Source organism: Neovison vison, chromosome 13 (genome assembly GCF_020171115.1).
Source record: "Neovison vison isolate M4711 chromosome 13, ASM_NN_V1, whole genome shotgun sequence".
Lineage (NCBI taxonomy): Eukaryota > Metazoa > Chordata > Mammalia > Carnivora > Mustelidae > Neogale > Neogale vison.
Window position 1 is genome coordinate 73,920,160 of NC_058103.1, and position 26,814 is coordinate 73,946,973.

At 40.8% G+C, this 26,814-nt stretch overlaps 1 protein-coding gene across 1 annotated transcript in view; it reads right to left on the reverse strand.

Moving 5' to 3' along the window:
• LOC122893311 (T cell receptor alpha chain MC.7.G5-like) overlaps nt 1–24,637 on the reverse strand; it is a 269,897-nt gene extending 245,260 nt beyond the window's left edge. The window contains exons 1-2 of the mRNA XM_044230236.1: nt 24,445–24,637; nt 23,924–24,220 (exon numbers count right to left, since the gene is read on the reverse strand). Of these exons, the coding sequence (XP_044086171.1) occupies nt 23,924–24,220; nt 24,445–24,532 (385 nt within the window). The 5' untranslated portion in view covers nt 24,533–24,637. The remainder of the gene's footprint in view (nt 1–23,923; nt 24,221–24,444) is intronic.
• Between the last annotated feature and the right edge of the window lie 2,177 nt (nt 24,638–26,814).

Genomic DNA, 26,814 nt, shown 5'->3' on the forward strand with positions numbered 1-26,814 from the left:
AAATCCCAGAAAACCATTGTATATTTACTGAGGCTAGCATCCCTTAGAAAAGAAAGTATCGATACTACGGAATCATTCTGGGTGGCCCTCTGAGAAAACTGGCATAGGTCACCTTGGAGAATCTCATTTGGGGGATAAATCACCCCTGAGTCACTGAAGGTACCCTTGGTTGGAAGGGGCTGCAGAATCCTCAGAGGTTATTAAGAGTATCTTTCCTTAAGAGGGTCAGCGCCTAACCCTACAGTCATTCTAGATAAAGTGAGTGGAATTAGACTGATAGGGGCTGAGACACGCAAAACAAAAGATACTTATCACTTAGCCAAGGTTCTCCATGGAAGTTGGAAGAGAGGATGTTTGGACCCATCATATGAATGCCAGGATTACTCTAAACCCAAGCATTCTTTGGTTTTCCGGGATTTGGATGATGGTTGTGTGTCTATGAAGATGAGTGCAGGGCTCTGTAATCAAGGCATGAGGCTTCTCTTGGCCAAGCTGACACTGAAGGAGTGGGGTCACTCTTCTTGCTGGGTGCAAGCAAGAAACAAAGCATGAGTCCATGAAGAGGGGGCTACTGCCTGGAGGAGGGAGTGGGACTAGTCCTTTCTTTCTTTCTTTCTATTTTTTTTAAAGATTTTATTTATTTATTTGACAGACAGAGATCACGAGTAGGCAGAGAGGCAGGGAGAGAGAGAAGAGGAAGCAGGCTCCCTGCTGAGCAGAGAGCCCAATGTGGGACTTGATCCTAGGACCCTGGGATGATGACCTAGCTGAAGGCAGATGCTTTAACCCACTGAGCCACCCAGGCACCCCGGGACTAGTCCTTTCTGCACTGCCTAAGTCTCTCCATTCTGAGAGGTCAGGGACAGGTGTGGAGAAGGCCTCAAGAGGGACAAACTTGCTGCTTATTTGACAGGTTGTTGCTCTAATAATTAGCTGGGAAAATAAGAGACCTGAGAGTATTTGTACCCTGGGTTTATAGGCTACATATATGCATAATGTTTCCATTAAATAGCATGAGGTCTGCTTTTTCCAATTAGCCTTTTTCTTTTCTTTAAGGTCCTCTAATAAGAAACTCTTCACACATTGGGCTAAATAAATATCTGAATCACATGGCTATTACCTGACGACTGTAGTCAGTACTTTGGGAGGAAAAACTAGGGAAGGACCTTCTTACAGAAGATTCTTTTATTTAAAAAAAAAAAAGATTCTTTTATAAAGCATTTATTTATTTTCTCCACCTATTGGTAAATACTATATGTTAAGTTTATATCTAAAACAAATATTTATTTATTTTCTCCATCTATTGGTAAATGCTATATGTTAAGTTTATATCTAAAACAAATAATGGGTCCATGTTTCATAGGAATTATATGTGACAGTTGCATAATGTGAAATCATAATGTGGAAGGCTGGCGCATTTTGACTATGAGGTGGTAAAGGATGAGACTTCATTTCTCAAAAAAGACAACTTTAGGATTCTTTCCTCCCCATTTTCTTTTCAAGAAAATTTTTACAGTAAAGAAATAGAGAAAACCACCATTTCAGAATTCCCTTGCAGGAAGAGATAGAGAGACCATTAAATAAGCCTCATAACTGTGGTCCTTGCAGCAGGGATGACCAGAACTGCAGCTCAGGTTTGGGTACAGACTGAAAACATCAGGGACACCAAACATCCATGACACTGAAGTAGGTGGCAGAGAGGCCACTTGGGAGGCCAAGGCATGCAGGGTGCTGCCATGGGCTTTGCTATCAAGAAGAGATGGAAATCATCCTCCTGCTTCATTGATCTTTTTGATACCAATAAAAACAGATTCCAGGCTCTTCTCCAGATCTTGTCTTCTCCAGATCTCCTGCAGTCTGTCTAAAGTAGTGCTCGAGTAACTGCACCCAGGTGGTACGGTCTTTTCCTTCCTGAATGTTCAGGGACAGAAGCTTTGCTTTGCTTTCATCTCTGCATTTAACCTTATCCAAAAGAACATTTCAGAAAGAGGAGTGTAATTATCCCTATGATCCAGTTCTTCCCCAAGCAAACCTTGGATGAGTCACACTGAACCTTGTCTCCATCCGTGAACGTTGTAAGACAATTCCATTAACCCCATGGTTCCCTCTCCAGTAAACCCTCAGTTCACAGTCTAGATGAAGCCAAAGAGTCACTACTAATAGCTTTTTTTCTTCCTGTCCAGTTCACTGAACACTCAGATGTAAGTGTCTTGAAAGTTAGCTAGGGACCTCCACATATGGCAGTTTTTTCTTTCTCCATGGAAGCACCATTTCAGCAGATGTTCCAACCACTTACAATCACCTCATGCAATTCATTCAGTTCTTCCTTTAAAAAATACTTTGGGTATTGGGGAGGGCACATACTGCATGGAGCTCTGGCTGTGATGCATAAACAATGGATCTTGGAACACTGAAAAAAAAATCAAGATGTTAAAAAATAAAAATTAAAAAATACTTTGGATAGGAGTTGATGTGTGTATGTGTGTCTGTGTGTCTGTGTGTTGATACGTGCGCACTTGCATATGGAACAGTGTCCTTTTCAGGATGCTAAGAGAAATTACCGAAAAATTAACTCACAGAATTATTGTATACACAAGCAGAATTTACCTTTTGTAAGCCAGCAAGGAGTTTCTCAAAATTTCTTAGCAAATTAATCTTTAAAAATCTGGTTGATTTAGTCAAATGACAGAAATGTCACACCAGTAAGCTTAGGCTTGTGTAATCTTGGCATGTGCAGAGGTACATATGGGCTTCGTGGGTCCAAGGTGTCAGGGAACTGAATCCTGCAAGGATTCCTCTTTCATTCCATGGCTTTCTGTATTTTAGCTTTGTTCACTGGGACCGCACTGCAAACGTTCTCTAGCTAGAGTTCATCTTCCAGCATAGCCACTAAGGAAGGACTGAAGATCCCACTTTCCCTTCCCAAATTAAAAAAATTTAGGGTGATGTTTTGCTTACAGTAGTCTGAGTCAGCTTTTCCTCCAGGAGTCAGTTTGTGACTGCAGCAGAGTGTATGGTGATGTGTTTGTTTCAGCTGGATCATGTGGCCACCTCTGGGTCATTGGGAGAGGGTGTCTCTGGTGGCTATAAGTAAGATGGCAGCCTCCATTCAAAACCACATGGTTAGAGTTTATCCTTTACTGGATATCCTTTACTGGGAGTTACTGTTTTTTTTTTTTTTTCTTTGAGAGAATTGGACATTTTATTAACTATCACTTGAAGAAACGTGAATGGGGGAGGCAGTGTTGTCAACAGCACAGAAATTTACCTCTCTGTTAGTTTGGGTCATCTGAGAAGCAGCCATTGGTACAAGGTTAAATATGCAAGGATTTTATTAAATTCCTTTATGTAGGCTGGAGTCTCAGGAAGGGACATGGGGACATGTGCTTGCCTGACATCCTTCCTCCTTCGATTTCATTTCTTATTTCTCCCCTATTCTCCATCCTCCAGGATTAGAATGGAGTTTGCTTTTCCCACTCTTCTTGATCATATCTTCTTTCTGAAATGTTAGTTATGGTGAACAGGTGACATTGTGCTATTGACCATCACAGGACTTCTCATAAATGAGTACTTTCAAGATCAGGAGATACAGCTGACTTTGCCTCCTGTAATAATGTGAGATGGTAGTATGTCTGCCTGAAGAGATGAGGAAGTAAATTGGGAGTTACCATTCTAAATGAACAAAACAGTAGATGCCCACCACCACAGTGTTGTCTCAACTGTATGGACTATTGTGGGTGGGGGTGGAGATTGGGAAGGTGGGAAGGTTTCATTTCTTTAGGACTCCCCTAAATGTGATTGGCTACTTCTGATGAACTGGGTTAGTTTCTGATTTATTTTGCCCTCCTAAGAGCAGTGTATAACTTTTGACTCACATTAGCTTTTGTATATGTGCTGCCGAAGCGAGCACTCACATTAGCTTTTGGAGAACACCATCACAGCCTCTTCAAGTCCTCAAATACCTCTTACACAAGTTGTGGAAAAAAGACAACATATGATAATAATAATAATTAATATGTATCAAGCTGCACTATACTCCAAGCACTGTGGTAAATGAATGAACAATCTCACTTACTCCTCAGAACATATATTTTACAGAGAAGGAAAGTGGGATTTAGAGGGGATAAATGTTAAGATTGAGATCATGCAGCTGATGTGGTGATGGAGTGGGATTCCAACCCAATTGTCTAACTACTGAGCTAAGGCCTCATCTTGTGCTTTTCTGTGTAACAGGCTTCTGTTTAGGATTTGGGGGCAGTGATTTTTCATTCATTAACTTCATGGAAGTCATGAAGCCCCATGACAGCTTTATGGATATACTTCCTCTATCTTTAAAAATCCTAAACTCAATCCTCTACTGTCTCAGTCAAGCTCCCACTGAAATTCCCTCCTCTGCACGAACTCTCCATAACCGATAGAAACATTCAATCACATTATAGTCAAATGTGTATACCAAGCAACCACCAAGGGTCAGGTAATGTGATAAATGATGGGATGGGAGTATTAAATAATTTCACAGCATCTAGTCTTGGTCTGAATGGAGTTGTAAGTGAGGAAGATTAAAATAACATGCATAGAACAAAAGTTAAAAGTGAAAGGGATGAATTTTTTGTGTGTGGGGGAGGTGAGGATGGGGGAATATAGGCTATATAAATTCAGAAAGAAGAGAAAGATTACAGAAGGCTGCAGGAACTTGGTGCAGTCATTTTGGAGGAGTTGAGAATTGAAGAATATATAATGTTTGACACAGAGAGAGAGGCATTGCAGGGAATGTAGGGAGGTAGGGTGAGGAGGATGAGTTTGTGAAAAAGTGACAAGAATGGTCTGACTAACATAGGAAACAGAGGCTGGAAAGTAGCCTCTGGGAATGAGGTTGGGTTGGTACAATGAGGAACGGATGATGGAGGCCACTGAAAGCTAGTCAAAGGAGTTTATGTTTGTGTGAAAAATAGGAATTATTATGAGATTTTTGAATAGTGAAGTGATATAAAAAGAAGGGTGTGGCAGTGGTACAGAGGGTGGTTGGGATTTGGCAGGATGGGGCAAAGGACAAGGAAGACCAATAATGGGGAACATTCCTTTCAGCTTGGCAGGAGGAATTACATGTGTAGTAATTGTGTGCTGAGTGTGTGGGGAATGTTGAAGAGACAGATTTCAGGATTTTTTTCCTTATGACTCAATGCAGACTCTGGAATTATAAAATAATATAAATTTTTATAAAGAAGTTCAAATGAAAAAGTTACATATTTCTAAAAATTATCCATTTCATTGATATCTATTTACAGAAAATACTGATAATTTAAAAAATTCCTTCTTGAGATGGTAGTGTATCACCTTTCTCATTCTTAATGTGTATTTGTGTTTTCTCTCTTTTTTCTTAACAGATTTTCTTGAATTTTTGGCTTAATAAATTATAATTTTTGTTTTGCTTTTCAATTACTTCCTACTTTTATTATTAGACTTTTCCCTTCTTCATATTGGCTTATTTTGCTTATTATCTTTTAAAAAATTTCTTGAATTGAAGACTTGGCTCCATTATTTGACTGTTTATTAATAAATGTATTCAAGGCTCCACATTTTCTTATGGGTTTAGCTTTGAACAAATCCACAGATTTTTATATGAAGTGTTATCATTAGTGTTAATTTTTAATGACCTGCAGCTTTAACTTTTAGTTCTTTGAACTGGAAATTATTTAGAATACCATAACTGGTTAATTCCCTTCCCAGTCATTTATTGACTATCTTTTAATTATTAATTTCTAGCTTTATTGCATTGTGTTCATAGGATGTAATTTTTATGAATCTTTCCTATTGCTTCTTTGAGTCATAATACATGCTCATGTTTTGGTAAATTATATATATATATAAAACACAAGGTTATTTTTCATCTCCCTCTTTCTCTTTATCTCTCTGAGAAATTTATATTAAAATATCCCATACTTAGCATATTGTCAAATTATTCTTATATTTCCAACAAATTTTGTTTTATCATTTTCTGATGCAGTCTTGTTTTTGAATGAAAGTGGACTCATTCATGAGTTCATCCATCCATTTATGAACTCAACAAATCACTATTAAGAATCTTCTGGATCCCAGGTGGAGCTCTTAGGCTACGATAATGAGCAAGACAGACTCCATCCCTGATCAGTGGAATGTGCAGCCTCCTAGAGAAGGTGACATGACCAAACTGGGTGATTGCCACTAAGCCTGGAGGATGTGTGACAGGAGAAGTACAGTGAGCTGCAGGAGGTTCAGTAGGTGATTATACCTGAATCAGGAGGCTAGGAAGGACCTCCTTGAAGAAGTAACATTTAAGTCAAAATAGGCATGTTTTAGGATCTGAAAGCAGAAGCATCAGTCAGGCCTCTAGCAGGAAACCCATATATGCAAAAATTGCAAAATGTAAGTAGAGTTTAATGAGGCATTAGTCATAAAAGTATAAGTAGGATATAGGAAACATTTAAGGGATAGTGCTGTAACCTGGGATGAGGATCAGTCAAGGCCTTAAATGGAACTGAGAGGGTGATTCCTGGAATCTGAGCTAGAGCGGCTGTTTGGACAGATTGTCTTAAAGAGCTGATCTCATGATAGAGGGTCAATGCCAGCCCATGTCAATCTCACAGAGAAGATGCTGGGGGCCTACCTATCCTGACCTTATGCTCCCCTTCTCCCTTCTCTCTGCAGGTGCTCCCCTTGAGCCCAAACCAACTAAAGAGCCCATTGATGCAGTCCCTACAGGTCAGCCAGCTGGGAAGCAGAGCAGGGTACAGAAGGATGGAGAGAGGACGTGGAAGCATGAACAGGAGATATGAAACACACAATCCAGTGTGGGGGAAGCTGAGAGGAGGGAGAAGAGGCCAGAGAAGGAAGCCCAGAGCAAAGAAGATTTGTGAGCCTTGGTGATGATTTTAGATTTTGCCCTGCAGGAAATGGGCAGTTATTAGTTAATTTTTAGCAGGGGTGAAATGATCACATTTGCATATTTATATGGCAACTGGCTATAGTGAAGAAAATATGTTGGAGGGAGTGATGATTTTCTTTACTGTGATGGGGACTCTGGAGGATCAGGACCTATACTGGTGAGATCATGAGCTCAGTTTTGGGCCTGTTGAAACTGAAGCATCTAGGTGGGTCTGTACTGAGAAGGGTCTTGGCTACAGCCACCAATTTGTCAGTATAGACCAATCAACAGGTGTTTGGGGTTTAGGAGTTGATGAGATGGCTTAGAATCTGTGTATAGTGTAGGGCCTGAACATTCTCCCTTCCAGGTTGTTTGGCTGGTCTAATCATTAAATTGATATAAGACAGATTAACAGGAGAAAGGCAAATTTAATTCAGTGTGTATGGGAGCCTCAAATACTGGAGACTCAAGAGCAAGTTGAGAAGTTGAGGCTTACATACCATTCTCAGCTAAAGAAATAAAGGTACAGAGATTTAACAGGGAGAAGGGGCAGGCATTCACAGGATGATACAAAGAGCAGATATATGGAGATTGGATGTTTGCCCTGCCAGAGAAATAGGTTCTTCAAATAAAAAGTTGTCTCTGGTAATTCCTCTCCTGTGCCAGGCCCCCATCTAAATTCTTTTAGGTAGTTTAAGGGAGAAGGTGAAAGTTTTTCTTAAGTCTGTTGCATCTTGACTGACTTCCACTCAAAATAATCCACATGCTAAAGTGGCACATTTTGAGGTGACATATTTTCTCCCTTTTAGAAGTGGGATTAGGAACCCCACAAGTCAAGTAGTTGCTAGAGACTGTAGAGCCTTCAAAGGAAGAAGAAAGTAGGGGTGGCTAGGAAGGTCAGAGAAAAACCTGGAGAATTTTGAGAAATCATACTTTAGAATTATTAAATGACCAATGAACTCCTAGCATGTCCTAGCTATCAGGGTGGGCTTTGTATTCAGGGTATCAAGATAACATTAGTGAGGTCATTTCAAGTATGAGAGGACTTCATGCTGACATTTGATAGACTTTCTTCATCTCCAAGAGTAACTCTGGCCTAGAATTCTGAAACCCTTTGAGGAAGATATGAATTTGAGTTTTCTTCTCACAAAAGATCTCTATGTCTGCATTCTGCTTTTGTGAAGCTGGTGTTCAAAGCCAGAATATGCCACATGGTTGTGGAGAAAGGTATATGTAATATATGTACAGTCTATGGGATTTCACATTCTTACTATAAATGAATTATCCACTTTTGTTGAACTTCATTGCTAAATTCAGACTACTAAAAAATAATTAAGAATGTTTCAAGACACTTGGTCCATTAGACTTCCTCTGACAAAGAAATCTTAAATGTCAGGATATCAAATTAAATCTAAAAAAGGCCAGATACATTCTCATTCAACCTAGATGTATATGGAACCAAGACTTTATAGTTTAGGTATTAGGAAGTAATTATCTGATTCAGAACCAGAATGCCCTTAAATGTCCTAAAAAAAATGTCCTAAAAAGAGTGAGCCTGTGTCTAAGTTTTATTAAAGTTTTTGGTGAGAGAACATTCATAATAAAAATAGCTAAATCCATGAGTGATTATAGGAGGAAAGAAAAATGTACAGACAGCAAACTAAAGTATTGGTAGAGTTGATAGAACAATTTGAGGTTAATTTTTCTTCCAGGCTATGAACTCAAAAACCTCCTCTATTTCTGTGGGTTAACCTCCAATACACAGGAGTATAAACCATATGAGCCTTTCTCAGTTATGGATTGCTAAGTAAATACGCTGTGACAACAAAGTTCTGTTCCCTAGTAATATCAGGTGAGTTCTTACTGGAAAATCCTCTGCATGATAGAGAAAGAGAGCTCTAGCTATCATCATTTTTTCCATCCAAGAGGGAACAACTTCCTCTTCCACAATGTTATTAATGAATGACCATGGCATTTAAAAGTGCTTTTCCCAGATAAAGATACATGTGTGTTTTGTTTTGAGGAGACAAATTATGCTCAGAGACTGATTTGCCTTTGCCAGCAATGTATTTAATACAGGTCTGCTGTGGAATTTCACAAGCCAATAGCAGGCAGGAAAATATTTCTTAATAAGCCAATAAATAAAATACTCCAAGCCAATGATGGATTAATCACACTATTATTCCAGACAAGGGGAGATGAAAGGAACAAACTCCCTCTTTAGTTAAATGTACCTTTATAGGAGTTGGTACTTGGGAGAGGTGGTCTTAGCCAGCCAAGAGCTGGTGCCCAGCTCCAAGCTCCAAAGTAAAAGTCCCCCGTTGCTACAGCATGTTGCTAGGGAACGACGGAGTTGATGCTGAGGGTCAAGATGATGATCTTCATGAATCCACTGTATGGCTTTCCCCACTGCTGGTGGAAGAGTCTTTATCTTGGCAGAAGCTAATTATCCCAAGCTTTTCAGAGACCTTTTTAGAACAGCAGAATCTCCTTGTCCAGACTGAAGACTCTCAGAGACTCCTCACAAGATCCTGGTAATTATATATATATGTTTTTAAAGATTCTATTTGTTATTTATTAGAGAGAGAGAAAGAGAGAATGAGCAGGCAGAGGGAGAGGGAGAAGCAGACTCCCCACTGAGCAAGGAACCCAATGTGCAGCTGGATCCCAGGAAGCTGAGATCACGACCTGTCATGACTGCATCATAAACACAAACATCACTTCACTTAAGTCATGAACAAATGGATTTGAAATCATATCAAACAGTGTCAGTGTACAGAATGACTTGTGTCATGCAAGAGCTCAGTCCCATTGTTTTCCGACTCATCAGTAGCTATTCTTCCAATGCACAAATGTCAAACAGATTTTAGGAAGTTTATCAGGTTTATTGAAATTGAGGACACTTTCCTTCAAATTTCCTTCAAATGAGATTTTCCTCAAACCTCATTACTGGAAAAAGTCTTACCAAGGATGAGTCAGTAATATTGAGAGCAGTCTAATGCAGTGATCTTCAAACTAAAGAACAGAGATGTATTTTGAGGGAATCAACTTCTAGATCCTCAACCTCTCTATGTGTCCTTTCCTAAAAACGATGTGCCTGAGAACTTGACTGTGACTTTTATTTCACAAGTGTGCTTCTCCAGCTCTACACAAGAAGGAATCTTTCTTTGCAATGTTATTGTTCAGTTTGAGAATCTCAGGGTCATTAAGGAAGGAGCACTTCTTTTTATGTGTGTAAAGGAAAACTCCTGCAAATAATTACAGATCCCTGTCATTTTTAAAAGAAATGCATTTCCAAAGAAGCTTTGTCCTTTATCTTCAAAATCTTTTTAAAATTGTAGTATATTCAGATAGTTTTCATCAAATGTGCATTATTAACTGTTCTATTTACAATTCAACCCAGAAAAAAAAGAACAATTAGAGAATTATGGTCTAATGCTATTGTCTATGCTTAGAGCATTAAATTAAAAAAATTCAATCTCATACATGTTTTTGTTGCAGAAATTTTAAGTCAACAAAAGACTTTTAATGAAAAATCTGTTATATTCAATCTGTAGAAGTTGAAAGGAAATATGATTTTGAGGAAAGAAAGGAGCAAAATAAAATCTTCAATAGTTAACAAAGAGTTTTTCATAAATTTTAATTGGATGTTTATGGGTAGCAAATCACCTCATATTAAGATTTCATTGCATATATTTAAAAGCTATTACATAATTTTATTTGAAAATGTCAATATTTGTAATACAGGGAAATTCATGACCTCCATGGCTATTTAAACATTTAAAGTAATGATAAGATACTTTAGAAGTCATCTTAAAAATGTGTGGTCACATAGTTTGGCTGCCATTAGTCTAATGTGCTGGTTGGCCTACAAACAAGAACATGCTTTGATGGCATGCAGAATTATTATCAATGGATATTGATGTAAGAAAGATGTTATGAAGCCAATGGCCGAGAAAGAGTTCTTGAGACATCTTTGGTGCAAAAAGATGATTTTATTAAAGCACAGGTCAGGACCCGTAGGCAGAAAGAGCTGCACCAGGGTCATGAGGAGTGGCCCATTATATACTTTTAGGTTGCGAGGCGTAAGTCTCTAAGGAATTTGGAAGAAAGGTTTCTAAGACCTTGAGGGAGCTAGCTATTGTTAGGAAAATGTGATTTATTACTGTCTAATAAAACCTTAGTCATAGGACCCTTCAGATATGTATCAGTGGGTCGTATGCTGGGGGCTGAGTGGTTATTGCCGGTAGGTATCTTATAGGATCCTGGGGTAGGGGTTCGGGCTAGGAGAGTCTTTTACCCTTAGCAAAGTGTTAACATCGAGGCAGTTGAGTCCCCAGAGGAATGTCACTCTGCCTATTTCAAGGACTTGTCAGTGGGCTGTAGTTAGTAAGGAAATTTAATAATTTCTTTTCTGCCTTTACTTCCCACATCAGATATGTATGTGCAATCCATTAGCCATTCCTTAAATTTGTATCTTCTACAGACTGGTGGAAAATATAGCGGAAATCCATGCAACTTCTTGAATGTTTCTCCTTAAATGTGAATCTGAACAAAATAAGACAGAACAAGGGACTTTTAGATCTGACAGCATTCATCTTTCTAAATTTGCAGACATTCTGTGCAAGAAATGATCAAGCTGTCATCCTGAGATACTGTCTCTGCAGTATCTAAGGTTGTCTGCCTCAGCCTCCCCATGAACAGAAAGTGTTTCCTCCTGCCAAGAGATTGAAACTTCTGCTTACAATGACTGATTCTTGGTGCTGCAGGAATAAAGTGGCCAAAGAGAGGTGTCGACCTAAGAACAAGAACCCAAGTGCAGGGGAGAGTGCATTACAGCTCCATGTTGCTGGCTTTTGTTTACCACCAATGCAGGCAACAAGAGGAAGCAAGCACATTAGTAAGGAGCAAAATATCCATCAGGATTAACTACTGCAATCTCCACACCTAAAGGTTCTACTCTGGCCAAGTTCTAAGGCAAAGACTAAGATTAATATAGGCACCTATTATATTGTGACTTATAATAAGAAATATATATTTGGTCTGTGTCCACATTTTTGGGGTACAGATCACATAAAACTCTTGGAATTTCATTTGGTGAAAGGGATAGAGGTGACTTTGGTTATTTTAATGAGGCAACTTTGGGAAAGCACCTAAGGATGGGGGCTGGTGGCAGAGGAGCCAACCACAGGATGGACCTTTCAATTCAAATGCCTGGCAGAGTAAGGGGTCCCCACCAGGACTCTGTTCTAACACTATGACCGTCTCCTTCCACCCTGTGTCTATTCTGATATTAATATAAAATCCAAACAGGTTACTAGATGTTAGGCTAGACATTTTTAATATCATTCCTTCCTGGAAGGAAACACTGATGTGGGAAATGAAGGCAGAAGAAAAATTATTAAATTTTCTTACTACTTACAGCCCACTGACAAGTCCTTGAAACAAGCAGAGTGACATTCCTCTAGGAACTCAGCTACCTCAACGTTAATACTTTGCTGAGGGCAAAAGGGAATCTTAGTTTAATATTATCTCAGCCCCCCAGGATCCTGCAAGTCTACTTTAACCTATAAAAATTCCTTTGGAAACTTCCTTTGCCTCTGCCCTCCGAAGATACATGTTGGCGTCATCCCCCAAACATATGACCCACTGATACACATCTGAAGGGTCTCAATGACTGAGTTTTTGCTAAACAGTAATAACTTGCCTTTCTTAACAATAGCTAGCCCGCTCAGGATCCTGGGAACCTTGTTTCCAAAATACCTGGGAGGCTTACACTATCCTTGTGAGTATATCATGGGCCACTCCTGATGACCCCAATGCAGCTCTTTCTGCCCATGGTCCTGACCCATGCTTTAATAAAACCACCTTTTTGCACCAAAGATGTCTCAAGAATTCTTTCTTGACCATTGGCTTTGAGCCCTAACATCTTTCCTACATCAAACACAATATATACAATATCATTCTATAACAAAGAGTCTACTAGGTGAGAGAAAGCCGATGCAGGCTAATGAAGACACACAAAGAGAGGAATCTTAAGGTTTGAATTAAGGGTATCAAGATAGGGAGACTATCCTGGAATACCTCGGTGAGGACAATGTACGCACAAGGGTCTTTGTAAATGGGAACATCAAGACAGAAAAGGAGATGTGGTGGAAGCAGAGGTCAAAATGACATGACTGCTGGGTTTGAAGACAGAAAACAACCATGAGCCGGGAGTGTGGCAGCCTCTGGAGGTCAGAATAGGCTCAAGGTTTCACCTCCCCTCCTACACCCCATCCCAAGACTCCAGAAGGAATGCAGCCTTACCAACACCTCGATTTTAGCTCAGTGTAACTTCTGACTTTCAGAAGGTAAGATAATACATTTCTATTGTTTAAGCCACTAAATGTGTGGTTATTTGTTTCAGCAACAATAGGAAATGAACAAGTTATGAGTCTGAGGCTGCTGGTGGTCGTTTCTGCCATCAGCTGGCCAGATTACTTCTGAATAAAGCCAAAATAAAGAAGAGCCTTGTGAGAGGCAAGTTCTGGGTAATATCATTTGAGTACTTGGATCCAGACTTCTTGAAGCCTGGGTTTTTCAATTTTTTTAGTCAACAAATTTTTTATTTTTTTGCTTCCACTTCTTTGACTTGACTCTTTCTTTCTTGTATACAGATTTATGTACAAATATTTTTCTTCACTGTCTCAATTTTACTTAGAATAGTCCTGGTTTGGTAACAATATACGGATGTTCACTGATTGAGTAAACTAAAGTATATCCCAAAGATGTAAAATTTTATAGCCACGGGAACTCGTGCAATGGAAGAACTGTTTATTTATGTGGGAAAGTATTTAGAATATAATAGTTTTTCACTAGAGGAAAAAATGCAGGGCAGAACATTCATAGGAACACCCAACAGTTCAAAAAAGTTACAAAAAAGGTTTTCCTATAATAATTTGGAAACGTTAAAAAAAGCTTTTTTAACGACATTCTTCACTGAATGACACAACATGGCACTTGGAACACTTATTAACACCTGTGCTAAAAACTGTGTTTTAAACTTAAAAAGCTATTGAAAAATACCTTGAAGTTTAAAATATTGAAAATTTCCAAGCAAAATAATTATAAACTAGTATTAAGGCACAAAGTCTGTATGTAGAAACACAATCATGATAATTATGATAATACTGTTAATTCTACTTTCAACTTCACTAACAAAGATAAATGAAATCAAGCAGTATTCAATTATAACCTGGAAAAAGTGAGAGCCAGTTATAAGTGTATGCACATTATAGCACTGTTATTGTGCATTTCTTTTTTTCTCATCATCTATCTATGTGTCTATCAAATTAGTAAGACCGAGAGGCTGTAGCATTTGCTATTCTCTGGGGAGGCAGAGGCTCCAGTGATTAATGAGCCATACATATAGTGTGTGTGATTCTAGGCAAGTCAGCCTCTTTGGAGTTTAATTTCTTCATACAAAATAGGGTTATCAGTATTACCTACAACATAGTTTTGTTGAAACTACTAAGCGAAACAATTTATATTCTGCACCTATGGGGTGCAGGCATGTGGGATAGGGCACATAGACATGTGCAGTAAGTATCATCTACTACTACTACTATTATTATTATTAATATAATATTGTCAACTACTATTCAATATTGATAGTATATTACTATTACTAATAATAGGAATTTTCTGTATACCATAGTCTCTGTTTCCTCTGAGTTAGCCCAGAATCAACTTTTATTTTATCCTGTTTAATGAGGAAATGAGGAAAATGCATCAATTAACTTCATTTAAAAAAAGTAAAAAAAAATCGTATCTGTGAATTAAGTAATGTTGTAGGTGCTGTTGCTATTGAAATGAATAAAACAGTCTCTGAAAACTAAAGCTTGCACTTCAGTGGGGGTACAGCAAAAAACACATGTAAGCCCCATAAAGTATTAGGTTTGCCCCTTTGATGTGTATCCCTAGATGACAATTAATTAATTCAACCAAGAGGAGCTCTGTGAAGGCCCTGGCAGCAACGATGGAAAAAACTTTCGGCCACCTGAGTGGCTCAGTCAGTTAAGCACCTATCTTGGGCTCAGGTCATGATCTCAGGGTCCTGGGATCGAGCCCCATGTCAGGGTCCCTGCTCAGTGGAGAGTTTGCTTCTCCTTCGGCCCCTCATCCTGTTTGTGCTCTCTCTTTCTATCTCTGTCACGGTATGTCTCTCTTTCTCACAAATTTAAAAAAAAAAAAAAAAGCAAACTTTGATACGAAACTTAACAATGAGCCTGAATCTGTAAGTCTTGGTGACTACTTGGACCTAAGAGGGATATAGGAGAGGGTAACCTTGAATGGCCCAGTGTTATCTGACTTGTGTGAGACATAATTCTTTCACTGAGTTTCCAGGCGTGTGAGCCGGGGCTGGGTTGTGGTGTTCTGGGAGCTGAGGCTGGAAGGAATGTGACTACAGTGAGAGATCAGAGGGGATGGAATTTGGGGAGCATGGGAGACGTGACTTGCCCTCAGGCTCCAGCATGTGAAACTAAAGGGGGGTGTTCCAGACAACTCCAAGTTGTTCGATGGGACTATGAGTGGGGCCCTGAGCTATGGGGTCTTGGCCTAAAGCAGCCAGTAGAGAAGATCTCAAAGAAGACTGTGGAGAAGGCACAAGGAATCCCAAAGCTCCTCTGCATGTTACCAGCACTGGCTCCGGTTTCAGTCTCGGTGCTGAGTTCTGCATGCTAGTACTGATAACTCACGGGTGACAAGGTATTCTTGTGAATACTTGCTGTTAGTTGTTATTTAGCAATCTGGCTTTGGTTCCCCTTGGCATCTCCTAGCTCTAGTAACTTCCACCACTCCTTCTAAACACTCCTCCATCCTCAACTCCAGACCCACACAGCAGACTAAGTATTTCAGCCACAGAATATCTTATCCAAGTCTCTCCCACTCACTCAAGGTGGGCAGATGGAATTAAATACTCTGCAAGGGTCTTAACAATAAACACTATGTACTAAGGGAATTATGGACTTAAAAGGAAATGCTGGAATTACCTTTTTTATCCGACTGTTTTTTTTCTTTCTTTTCTTTTCTTTTTTTTTTAAGATTTTATTTATTCATTTGACAGAGAAAGAGAAATCGCAAGTAGGCAGAGAGGCAGGCAGAGAGGGGGAAGCAGGCTCCCTGCTGAGCACAGGGCACGAAGCAGGGCTCCATCCCAAGACCCTGAGATCATGGCCTGAGCTGAAGGCAGAGGCCTAACCCACGGAGCTACACAGGTGCCCTGTTTTTTGTTTTTGTTTTTCTTTTGCATAAGCAAGATGGACTTCTCTCAAGGTCCAGACACACCCCACATCTCAGGGCATTTGGGGTGGTGATTCTGGTGATTCTTCTAAATGGTCCATTTCCTCCCAAGTTTACTCATTAGAAGAAGAAGATAGCATTACTAGAATTTTGCCTTCCCCCCCCACCTTTTTTAAGCTTTTGCTGATGAGTGTTAACAACATCTGAAATTCTATTTGACAATTGTTTGTTTTCCTCATTTTCTTTGGTTGGACCAGTGGTGCATTAAAGATGTTTAAGAAATACAGGGTAAAATTAGACTCAAGTCAGGGAGAATGGCTGATAGAGCAGCTGGGAAACAATGAGATAGACATGATGGTTTTTGTTTTTTTTTTTTCAGTTTTGTAATTAGAAAGGAATAATGTGTTACACATGCAAAAAAATCAGATAGCCTAGGATAGGAGGTGGAGGGTGGAGAAATTCTCCAGACTCAGTGGCAGCAGGTTTCTATTGTGTGCCTGAATCCTGAGAGAGGCACAGGAGGAAAAATAATGGAAAAAAAAGATTCGTGGGGAAATTTAATTTTGGATATGCTGCCTTTGGTATGATCAGATGTTCAGATGAATAGCAAAATGAGTAACATACACTGTGAAAAGGTTAAGGCACGATTCTAGAATGTAGCTTTTGTTCTAGCTATGAGAATCACTGAATTGAATGTCTGACCTGGTCTGTATAACACGGGGCCATCAGGGTTAAATGAAACAAAGCAGGTGAAGGTACTCTGCGAACATGTAACACATTGTGTACATTCATTATTTCCATTACTATTTTGAGAACTAGGACTTACAGACATCCTTTCTGTGTTTCCTTCAGTCCTATAGAACAGTATTTTTTTTCTCCAGAGAAGTCAATGATTTCCTCTCTGTGTTCCTGGTGCCCCACACACTCCCCCTATCCCCTGCCCCACCCCCACCTCCACACTTATGCTGAGGTCTGAGGTTTCTGTAAACCTCTTCCAACTGCTCATGTCACTGTGCCCCTAGTGATAGCACAGAAATACACTGCAGCATCCTCCAGCCGGGAGTCTGAGATCCTGAGACCAAAGGATTTTTTTGCTTTCTGGAAGTTCACAGAGAAGCGATCCTCTGTTGCATTCTCTTGATTATAATATTCTTGGCGAATAATGAAACTCATCTCCCCACCGGGAGGCTGTTTGTACCAGAACAAATAATAATCAGTGTCAGTAGTGTCATACGTGCAGTACAGGGTCACAGTCTCTGTCTCCCGCACAGACGTGTCTGGTTGAGTCTGAGTGACCGTCTGGGCTGTGCTGGATCCTGTGGGAAAGAGGAGAGGGTATCTCACACCAGGCAGATAAGGCAGGCAGACTCATAGGCAGATCCCATCCCCCAGCCTTTTCTTGATCAAACTTCAGGCAATATCCATCAGCTTCTTTGCCCCCAATAGCCAGAATCAACAAGAGGTAAAATGCCTGTGTTTGTAATCTTTCTCCCTAATTCCCAGTCCTGTTGTGTAATAGTAAAAGCAAAAGGCTGTGTCTTCCTTACCAAGACAGGTGAAAACCACGAGTGTCCACAGCAAACCAGGGCAAGCCATGTCAACAGCCCTCTCCTGCAGGGTGAAAAAGGCTCCTGTTCTGATCTGAATCTTGAGTATCAGCTGTGCTCAGTGACCTCACTGTTCCATGACAGGAAGCAGTATGTCAGGTGGGTGGTTGGTTATGCCTTGCTCAAAGTTTGTCAAGGCTTTTTGTCTTTGGCTTCAGAATAAAAGTTTGGTTATAGTGCCACATGAAAAGAGAGGACAGAACTGTAACTTATTCTGAGATAAAATCAAGAAGAGAAGAAGCTGCTAAACTGTGTTTGCGATGACCTAATCTAAGAGAGGTGGATGGAATGGGTGGGGAAAAAAGACAGGCAAAGCTAAAGGAATGACTTTGGCTTTCTCGGTCAGCTTGCTTTTTCTCTCTCTTTTCTTTTTTAAAGTCTTGAAGCCAGTATCATAATGGTCTCTGGGATGCCATAACTCAGGTCTTGATTCCTCCAAACTTCCAAACAGTAATAAAGACAACAGCAATGCTCAGATAGTCTAGAGAAAACTGGAACCAGGATTTTGATAACTCACTGTTATTTGCTTGAAGACTTCTCCTCCTCCTCCTTTTCTTCCTCCTCCTCCTCCTCCTCCTTCTTCTCCTTTAAGAATACCTGGCTTAGGGGGCCGCTCAGGGGCTCAGTCGATTGAGCAGCTAACTCTCGGCTTCAGGTCATTATCTCAGAGTCCTGGGATAGAGCCCCACGTTGGGCCCCATGCTTAGTGGGAATCTGCTTGGATTCTCCTTCTCCCTCTGCTCCTCCTGGCTGCATTCCTGCACATACTCTCTCTCTCCATAAAATAAATAAATTCTTAAAAAAAAAAAAAAGAATACCTCTCTTAGGGAGTGTCAAGGAGCTCCACAACTCTCCAGTACTAGTGGCAAATATTCCTGTAAGGATTTTTGTGTACATAGCTTGTGTGAACGAAGAATCAGTACAGTTGATATACAACTTATTTGGGAGCACTCCATGTTGCACACCTGACAGTGTTTCACTGCCATGTCATTTTTCCTCATGCATGCATTCTCCTATGAGGAGGCAGTTGAACAAAAATGAAAATTCACGATGCAAGGAGCCCTTCATTTGCATTAATTTTCACTTCCTACTGAGTTTCTGTCATCCAATCTTAGAAAAGGCCATCTCTGTGGTCCAACTTTATGCAAACTTTTCCTCAGTATTAAAGAAGGGAGAAAAAAAGAGAAGGCAAAAGCTGTCTTGCTGTCTAGGGAATGGTAGCCTCAACTCCCCCAACCTGTTCATTATAATTTCCACTTGGGAAATGTGGTAAACAGAAGGCATTTGACCACAGACACCACTCTTGACCTCAGAAATCTTTTTTTTTTAAAGGTTTTATTTATTTATTTGAGAGAGAGAGAGAGAACATGGGTGGGGAGTGGGCAGAGGAAGAATGAGCAGACTCCCCACTGAGTGGGCAGCCTGATGCAGGGCTCGATCCTAGGCCCCTGGAATCACGACCCAAGCTGAAGGCAGACATGTAACAGACTGAGCCACACAGGTGCCCCCAGAAAACTTCTTATAGTACAGCCTGGTAAATTGCTGTAGATGGCCCCTTTCTTCTTCCTATTTGTTTAGTGATTAAATTTCTGCCATGCCTACCATTTTCTGGTCAGAGTCCCACAACATTGGTAAAATGTGATATATTTTACAATTTCTCCCTTCTTCTCTTCAGTCTTTTTAGAAAACTCTAAATGATGGACTGTCTTTTTTCTCCATGTCAGTCCCCTTGAAGCTATGAACTCACAAATGAGGATCTCAGGAGGGAATGTTTTCTACCTCTTGCCCCCATTATTGTGCACATAATGATGTTTGGGGATCCCAAACCAGAGGGCCTCTCTTGCTGTATTTTAGATCTTTTTCTGCTCCTCTGAGCCCCACCAATAAGAATTTTAGTATTTTCTATCCTTATCCAGTCAGTCCCTAGCTGCCACAGCTGATCTGACTGTTGAACTCTGAGGATTGAAGAAGATAATGCATAAGCAAAAGCTTTCAAGTGGGCAAATATGGGGCTGGGGAGAAAGCTGCCTTTTCCTTTCTCCTCCTCCTTTTTTTTTTTTTTTTAATAGGTATTATGTCCAGATGATCCTTGTTTTTATTTTGGTTTTTGTTTGTTTGAAATAAGAACAATGATTTGGTAGGGTCATTCAGGAAATCCATAGAAAGTGGTGAGCAAAGAGGAGTATAGAATATTAAACAGAAAGGAAGGGCGAAAAGAATAGGAGAAGCGGTTAAAAAACAAAAAGGAGTGCCCCACCTGGGCAGTCTGAGAAGGTCTACTGTGCTCCCTTGGGATATCAACAGGATCTGGCAACTACTGTCATTTCTCCCAAGAGTTAGCTAGTGAGACTATATGAGAGTCAGCTAGTTAGACTATAAAGAGTAAGAACTAGAAGAAAATATGTGGACATCACATGCCTACTCCCATGTTGTCATGGGGTAACTTTTACAGAGGCAGAAACAGGCACATCAACAATTAATGGCCCAAGTGGGAGAAGCTGCTCTAGACGTCAAGATACTCCCTCTTGCTTGGGTGGATCTTGACTGAAGAACAATGAGGGTCTCAGCCCCCATCACCTTTGTGATGGTGTTTAGTGTTTAGTGTTCTCATGATATCATTTCCTTATTTAAAAATATAGTGAACAAAAAGCTTGTAAAAAAATTTTTTTATATGTTGATGTGTACCCATTATATTCATTTACAATTTTCTTTTGTCAGAGATGGTGATGGAGACTGTTTACTAGCTCCCAAGTAGTGGCCCCAGTGCAGGGATAAGGCCCAGGGCACTTGAGTGTTCTCTGAGGACCATGGGCTTCCTTCAGCGCAGAGATGGCTGAGTCTCTCCAGTGGGCGGTCTGGATGTGCAGGGAGTGGTGGAGCTGGGACCAATATGGGAGGAGGCTGCTAATCATCCCTTGCGCCCCAAAGCCCTGTTTAACCAGAACAAAAACCAAGGTACCAGATTTATTATAGATGCTTTCCATACTATACCCCTGGATTTAAAATACTACGCATGTAATTATAGTAAAATTCTTTCCTTCTTGAATGGTCCATTTTAGAAAGGACTTTTTTTTTTTTTTCATTTGAAGGTTAAATTTCTTAAAAAGGAAATGTTGAAGAGTGGATTGCAAAAATTCATTTGTACTTTGAGTCCCTTCTATGAAAGACAGAGGCTAGTTCTTGAAAACTTCTGGGTCCTCTGGCTTCCTGATGACATAAGTTCTCCAAGCACACATCCCATCTGAAGCCACTAGATCATAAATATTGCTTCTAGAAGTTCATTTATGTTTTGGCCTTCGTAAGCCCATAGAGGATTTGATTCCAGAATGTGGACATCTGACTTAGATTCTTCAGATAAAGATGTGTTTGTTCCAGTTTTTTGGTATGTGTGAGGAACTTAGATGCTGGAACATGAGACAAGTTTTTGTAAAAAACTGTTGTCAACGAATGCAAGCAGTGCCCTCTTTAGGCCAAAGTAGTAATAATTGAGACAATTAGTATAATTTATTTCTCTACACAGAAAAGAACTTGGTTTGTTTAGTCAAGAAATTTGTTCTTTATATAAATTTCAGAATTCTGTTTATAGTCAATAAAGAGAACTTGAAAAGAAATTCAAAAAATGCAAGAAATTCAAGAGCGTAAAGTGTTGATGGATCAGTAAGGAGGCTAGATGGACTGGAATAGAGCTATGTTTGGGGAAGAAGTAAGAATGAGGTTTGACTAGTAGAGGGTGAACAGACACAGGGAAAGGGGTAATGACAGGAGAGGGTAGATTTGGTACATAAAGTTTTCCTGCACTGAAAAGACATGATCACACATCTGCAGAGACTGGAGTTTCATGAATGTGATCTGCTTCACCATCTTTTGAAAAAATAAGGTGACATCTTCTATGTTTCCAATTAATTGCTCAAGTGCCCACCTGCTGTTATTAGCAATCAGCCCAGGAAAATTTGCTTTGAACTCTCTTCTGTTCTTTCTCTATTAAATTTTCAAAGAATATGTTAATTTTTTCTTCCCCAAAACAGAGCCTGAAGCAAGGACTTGGGTGAAGGTAGTTTGTTTAGGAAGAGATCTGAGGAAGCAGGAGTGAGAAAATTGATAGCATGAGATTGGGGGCTTGATTCTGCCAGGTTCTCCCGGCAAGCACATAGGATACCTCTCAGAGACTGTCTGCTGGAGGGCAGGAAGCTAGGGCATGCAGGTCCTCTCTCCCCACTGGTTGAACCTTGCCAGCAGAGGTGGTAATTCCCCTCTACTTCTGGGCTATGTTTCCCTGTGGTCCGAGTGAACTCCTGAGGAGTCAGAGGAGGCTCTGGGGTAGGAAATTTTAAAAGTACGCAGTGCATATGTCATGTTGGATGTTATTAACCAGAGAAGGAGCCTGAGTGTCCATAGAATGATCTACATACCTACTGATAAAATCAGAGCTGGGCATTTGCATGTGAGCACAAAACACATGATCTTTGTTACAATATTCTCTTTGCTCTACTCAGATGGGGGCCTGCCCTGTATTATTTTTACTGAGTCACTGAGTCTTCAAGGTCATGGCTGGCTGAAATCCATCTAAAACACTCAGTAGAGGGGGGGTTACACCACAAGATGTCCAGGCCCCACTTCTTTAACTGGTACCAAGGTTATCTTCCTTGATAGTCTCTTCCCTCCACCACCACGTTCTCTAGATATCCTGCCATTGGATAGCACTTTAGTGGACCTAGATTGCTGGCCTGACAGGGTGACCCATAAAGCGTACCTAGATTGCTGGTTGGATCGGGTGATCCAGACCTTCATTGCAGAGGCGTCTCAGTTCTTCATCACTTTGTCCTTTTCAGGCCACAACTGCCACCTGCTGTTTTTATTGAGCATGAAATACCCACAGGGAAATTCTTAGAGTCCCTTCTTGCCCTCACTGTATGGTAACAACCTGATGCTTCATGATAATCAGAGTCAACTACCCCTCCTTTCTTTGCCTTCTGGACCATTGGCATGAGGAGTTCAAAGTGGTCTTGGTAGCAGCCACAGCTGCACGTTCAGTGGAACCCTCATTGAAGCCTCTGGGGGAAGCCTTCTTCCCCTGGGTCCTGGGAACCTTAATCCAGCAGAGCCTAAGGCTGTGGGAAAGCAAAACACAAATTCTGGAAATGAGTACTGGGTGTGATAGTAGAAGAGTCTGGTATATTTCCGTTCCTTCATTTCTAAGTTTGTGTATTTTAACCAAGGTGCCAGTCACCTTATCAGTTACCAGTTTAATGAATATTACTGCTTCTGGGACTATAGCATTCCAACCACTGAGGATGATGCCATTGAGCTGGCTTCTTAACTGAGCCTTTAACAGGCCATTCTATCATCCTCTAAGTCGTCTGACCTGAGTGCCATGGGTCTAGGTCTTCTTTTAGGTCCATGATAGGACCAGTGGATCCCTTCCCTGGTTATGCTTTCAACTGTTACACTCTTTGTGTTCTTTTTTTTTTCTTTTTTAAGATTTTATTTATTTACTTGAAACAGAGAAAGTGAACACAAGCAGAGTACAGGGCAGAGGGAGAAGCAGACTCCATGCTGAGCGGGGAACTAGATGCAGGGCTCGATCCCAGCACTTCAGGATCATGACTGGAGCCAAAGGCAGATGCTTAACTGACTGAGCCACCCAGGCACCCCTACCCTTCATGTTCTAGAATAGGTATCTTGTTCAGAGAGATTCAGTTTTGGACATAGATGGCAATTTAAAAAAACACTCACCAACTAGCAAAATGGAAAAACTTAAGAATTTTGGAGGTATGAGCTCCCAGGCAAATAACAAAGATTTGCTGGATAGAAAACAGGCTTAGGAAGTCTGATCTGTTACATATACCAAACAAAGTGATGAGGGTTACATGTGACAGAATGTATGACGATAACTGGAAAGCAGTACCCATATTATTATTTCTACCGTTGTTTTAAGGATTATAGTTTGAAGACATCCATCTCTTTGTGTTTCTTCTATTCAGAAAGAAAGAGCTTTTATTTCAAAAGGAGTCAATGATTTTCTGTGTTCCTAGTACCCTAGCCACCACCCACCACTCCCCCAACCTCCACACCTACACTGAGGTCTGAGGTTTCTGTAAGCCTCTTCCCACCACTCATGTCACTGTGCCACCAGTGAAAGCACAGAAATACATTGCAGCATCCTCCAGCCGGGAGTCTGAGATCCTGAGACCAAAGGATTTTTTTGCTTTCTGGAAGTTCACAGAGAAGCGATCCTCTGTTGCATTCTCTTGATTATAAGATTCTTGGCGAATAATGAAACTCATCTCCCCACCGGGAGGCTGTTTGTACCAGAACAAATAATAATTAGTGTCACTAGTGTCATACGTGCAGTGCAGGGTCACAGTCTCTGTCTCCCACACAGTCGTGTCTGGTTGAGTCTGAGTGACCGTCTGGGCTGTGCTGGATCCTGTGGGAAAGAGGAGAGGGTATCTCACACCAGGCAGATAAGGCAGGCAGACTCACAGGCAGATCCCATCCCCCAGCCGCCTTTGATCCAAACCCCAGGCAGCACATATCTGCTTTCTGCTTCTCCATGGCTGGGCTCTGGGATGATGCAGTTCCAGCGCTAGGACTCTCTCCTTCCCAGTCCCATTAGGTAACACTACACACAAAGATCTACACCTTCCTTACCAAGCCAGGTGAACACCACGGCTGCCCACAGCAGGCAGACAAGCAGCATGCTGACAGCTCTCCCCTGGAGGGTGAAGAGGGGTCTCATGCTCGGATCTGGGCCCTCCTCTGCGCTGGGTGGCACTTCTGCTTCAGAGCCGGAAATGATCTGACAGGTGGGTGCCTGATTTTATCTCACTGAGGAAAGTTTGCTTTTTTTTTTTTTTTTTAAAGTTTTACTTTTTTGGTCTCCCTTTCAGAAAATAGGCCTTTGGTTATATGATTTCAAGTGAAAATGTAAAATGTTTCCTGAGTTCTTCTATTCTGGGGTGAAAATAAAGGAGAACGGAGCCAGCAAATTTATTTCTGATATGCCCCAGTCTTGGGGAGGAGAGTCGGACCTGGGGCGATGGGCAGAAGAGGCAGGGTTTCCTTGACAACGATAGCAAACTCTGTAATTTTTCTTTCTTTTCTTCAAAAACAAAAATGACAGAGGGGCGACTGGGTGGCTCAGTGGGTTGAGCCTCTGCCTTCAGCTCAGGTCATGATCTCAGGGTCCTGATCTCAGAGGACCATGATCTCAGAGAGTCCTGCATCGGGCTCTCTACTCGGCAGGGAGCCTACTTCCTACTTCTCTCTCTCTCTCTCTCTCTCTGCCTACTTGTGATCTCTCTCTGTCAAATAAATAAATAAAAATCTTTAAAAAAAATGACAGAACAAGTATGATAAATATGTACAATTAGTTATGAGTGGTGATTATACCCTTATTATACGAATGTATTCATTTTTTATATTTCTACAATTTATTCACAGAGAGAATGAGAAAAAGATCAATGTCTATAACTGGAAAAGAGCACTGACTGGACTCAGAAGTGGGACATGTCCTGTCTGAGTGTGCTCCTATTTCCATGGATTCTTAAAAAAATAAGCCCTTGTTTGTGCTGCACCAGGAAACTCCACAAACACCATTGTAGGAGTTCTCGCAGCACTGAGTTGGCTTTCACAACTCATATAAAGAGTTGTCCTCCTCACTCTCATTCTATCTTGAGGAAATGTTGTGAAAAAAGAACGTTTAAAACACTGAACTATGATCCCTTAGAATTTTGCTTTTTCAAAGGGAGTGACAGAGATATTCATGTAGTTCCAGAGTTGGAGTGCCCAAGCCGGAGTATAAATGGGGTCCTGTGACAGAGGAGGCAGTGTATGAGGAGCACAGGTTCTCTGTGACACAGAAGTTAGTGGTCAAGTCTCTCCACTCAGAGATATGTGCAGGGAGTCATGACATTGGGACCAGCCCTGAATGAGGCTGTGAAAATCTCTAGAGCCCTCAAACCTATTTCTTCTAGATCATCTCAATCTTGCCCCTGATTTGAATTCCTGTACTTTGGTATTGGATCCCTGAAAGGCAGGTCCAATACAAGGATTTGTGTATAAGCAGTTTATTTGCAGGTCATTCCAGGAAACATTGGTAGGAAGTGAATCAGGGAAGGAAAGAAGCCAGTACAGGGTGTTGTCAGTAAGACAATTATTACTATTGCCAGTTGGAGATTAATCTAGCTGGTAACTCTGGAAGACAGCATAGCACACTCTTTGGAGTTATTCCAAGGGATCCATGAAGGACCTGGAGAATTAATCCGTATACTCATTGTCCATCATTGAGTGAGGGCTGCTGCGGAAGCATTAACTCTCCAGCCCATCTGGCTAGCCTTGCACACACTGGCCACATCTGTTCCCATGACCAGAAAACAGTTCTTAGAGCTCCTGGGTTTCTCAGTATGTAGAGGTGATTGTCAAGAGGGATGTGAGGAGAACACCAATAGCATCTATACACCCTATCCCTTGCACTGCTGAGATCCACTTAGGCTCTATGTTAAATCCACTCAGATCACCAGTTCTTTAAAAAAAAAAAAAGATTAACAGGAGGATTAATGAGACAAATTATAATTGCAATAGTTGATTTCATGGCTGTAATTCATATTTAGTATCTCTCTCCATCTATCTTCTACACCACTCATTCTTGATCTTCCCGAACTTTCGCTAATACATCTCTTGGTCTAAATTTCTTTCTTTCTTTCTTTCTTTTTTTAAAAATATTTATTTATTTATTTATTTGACAGAGTGAGAGATCACAAGTAGGCAGAGAGGCAGGCAGAGAGAGAGGGGGAAGCAGGCTCCCTGCTAAGCAGAGAGTCCGATGCGGGGCTTGATCCCAAGACCCTGAGATCATGACCTGAGCTGAAGGCAGAGGCTTAACCCACTGAGCCACCCAGGCGCCCCTTGGTCTAAATTTCTATCTCAGTGACATAACCAAGATCTTTATCCCTGAAAGGTTTAAGCCCCTCATTATTCTTCCTTTGTCAGGTCATAGTTGCTACAATTGCCTACTTATAG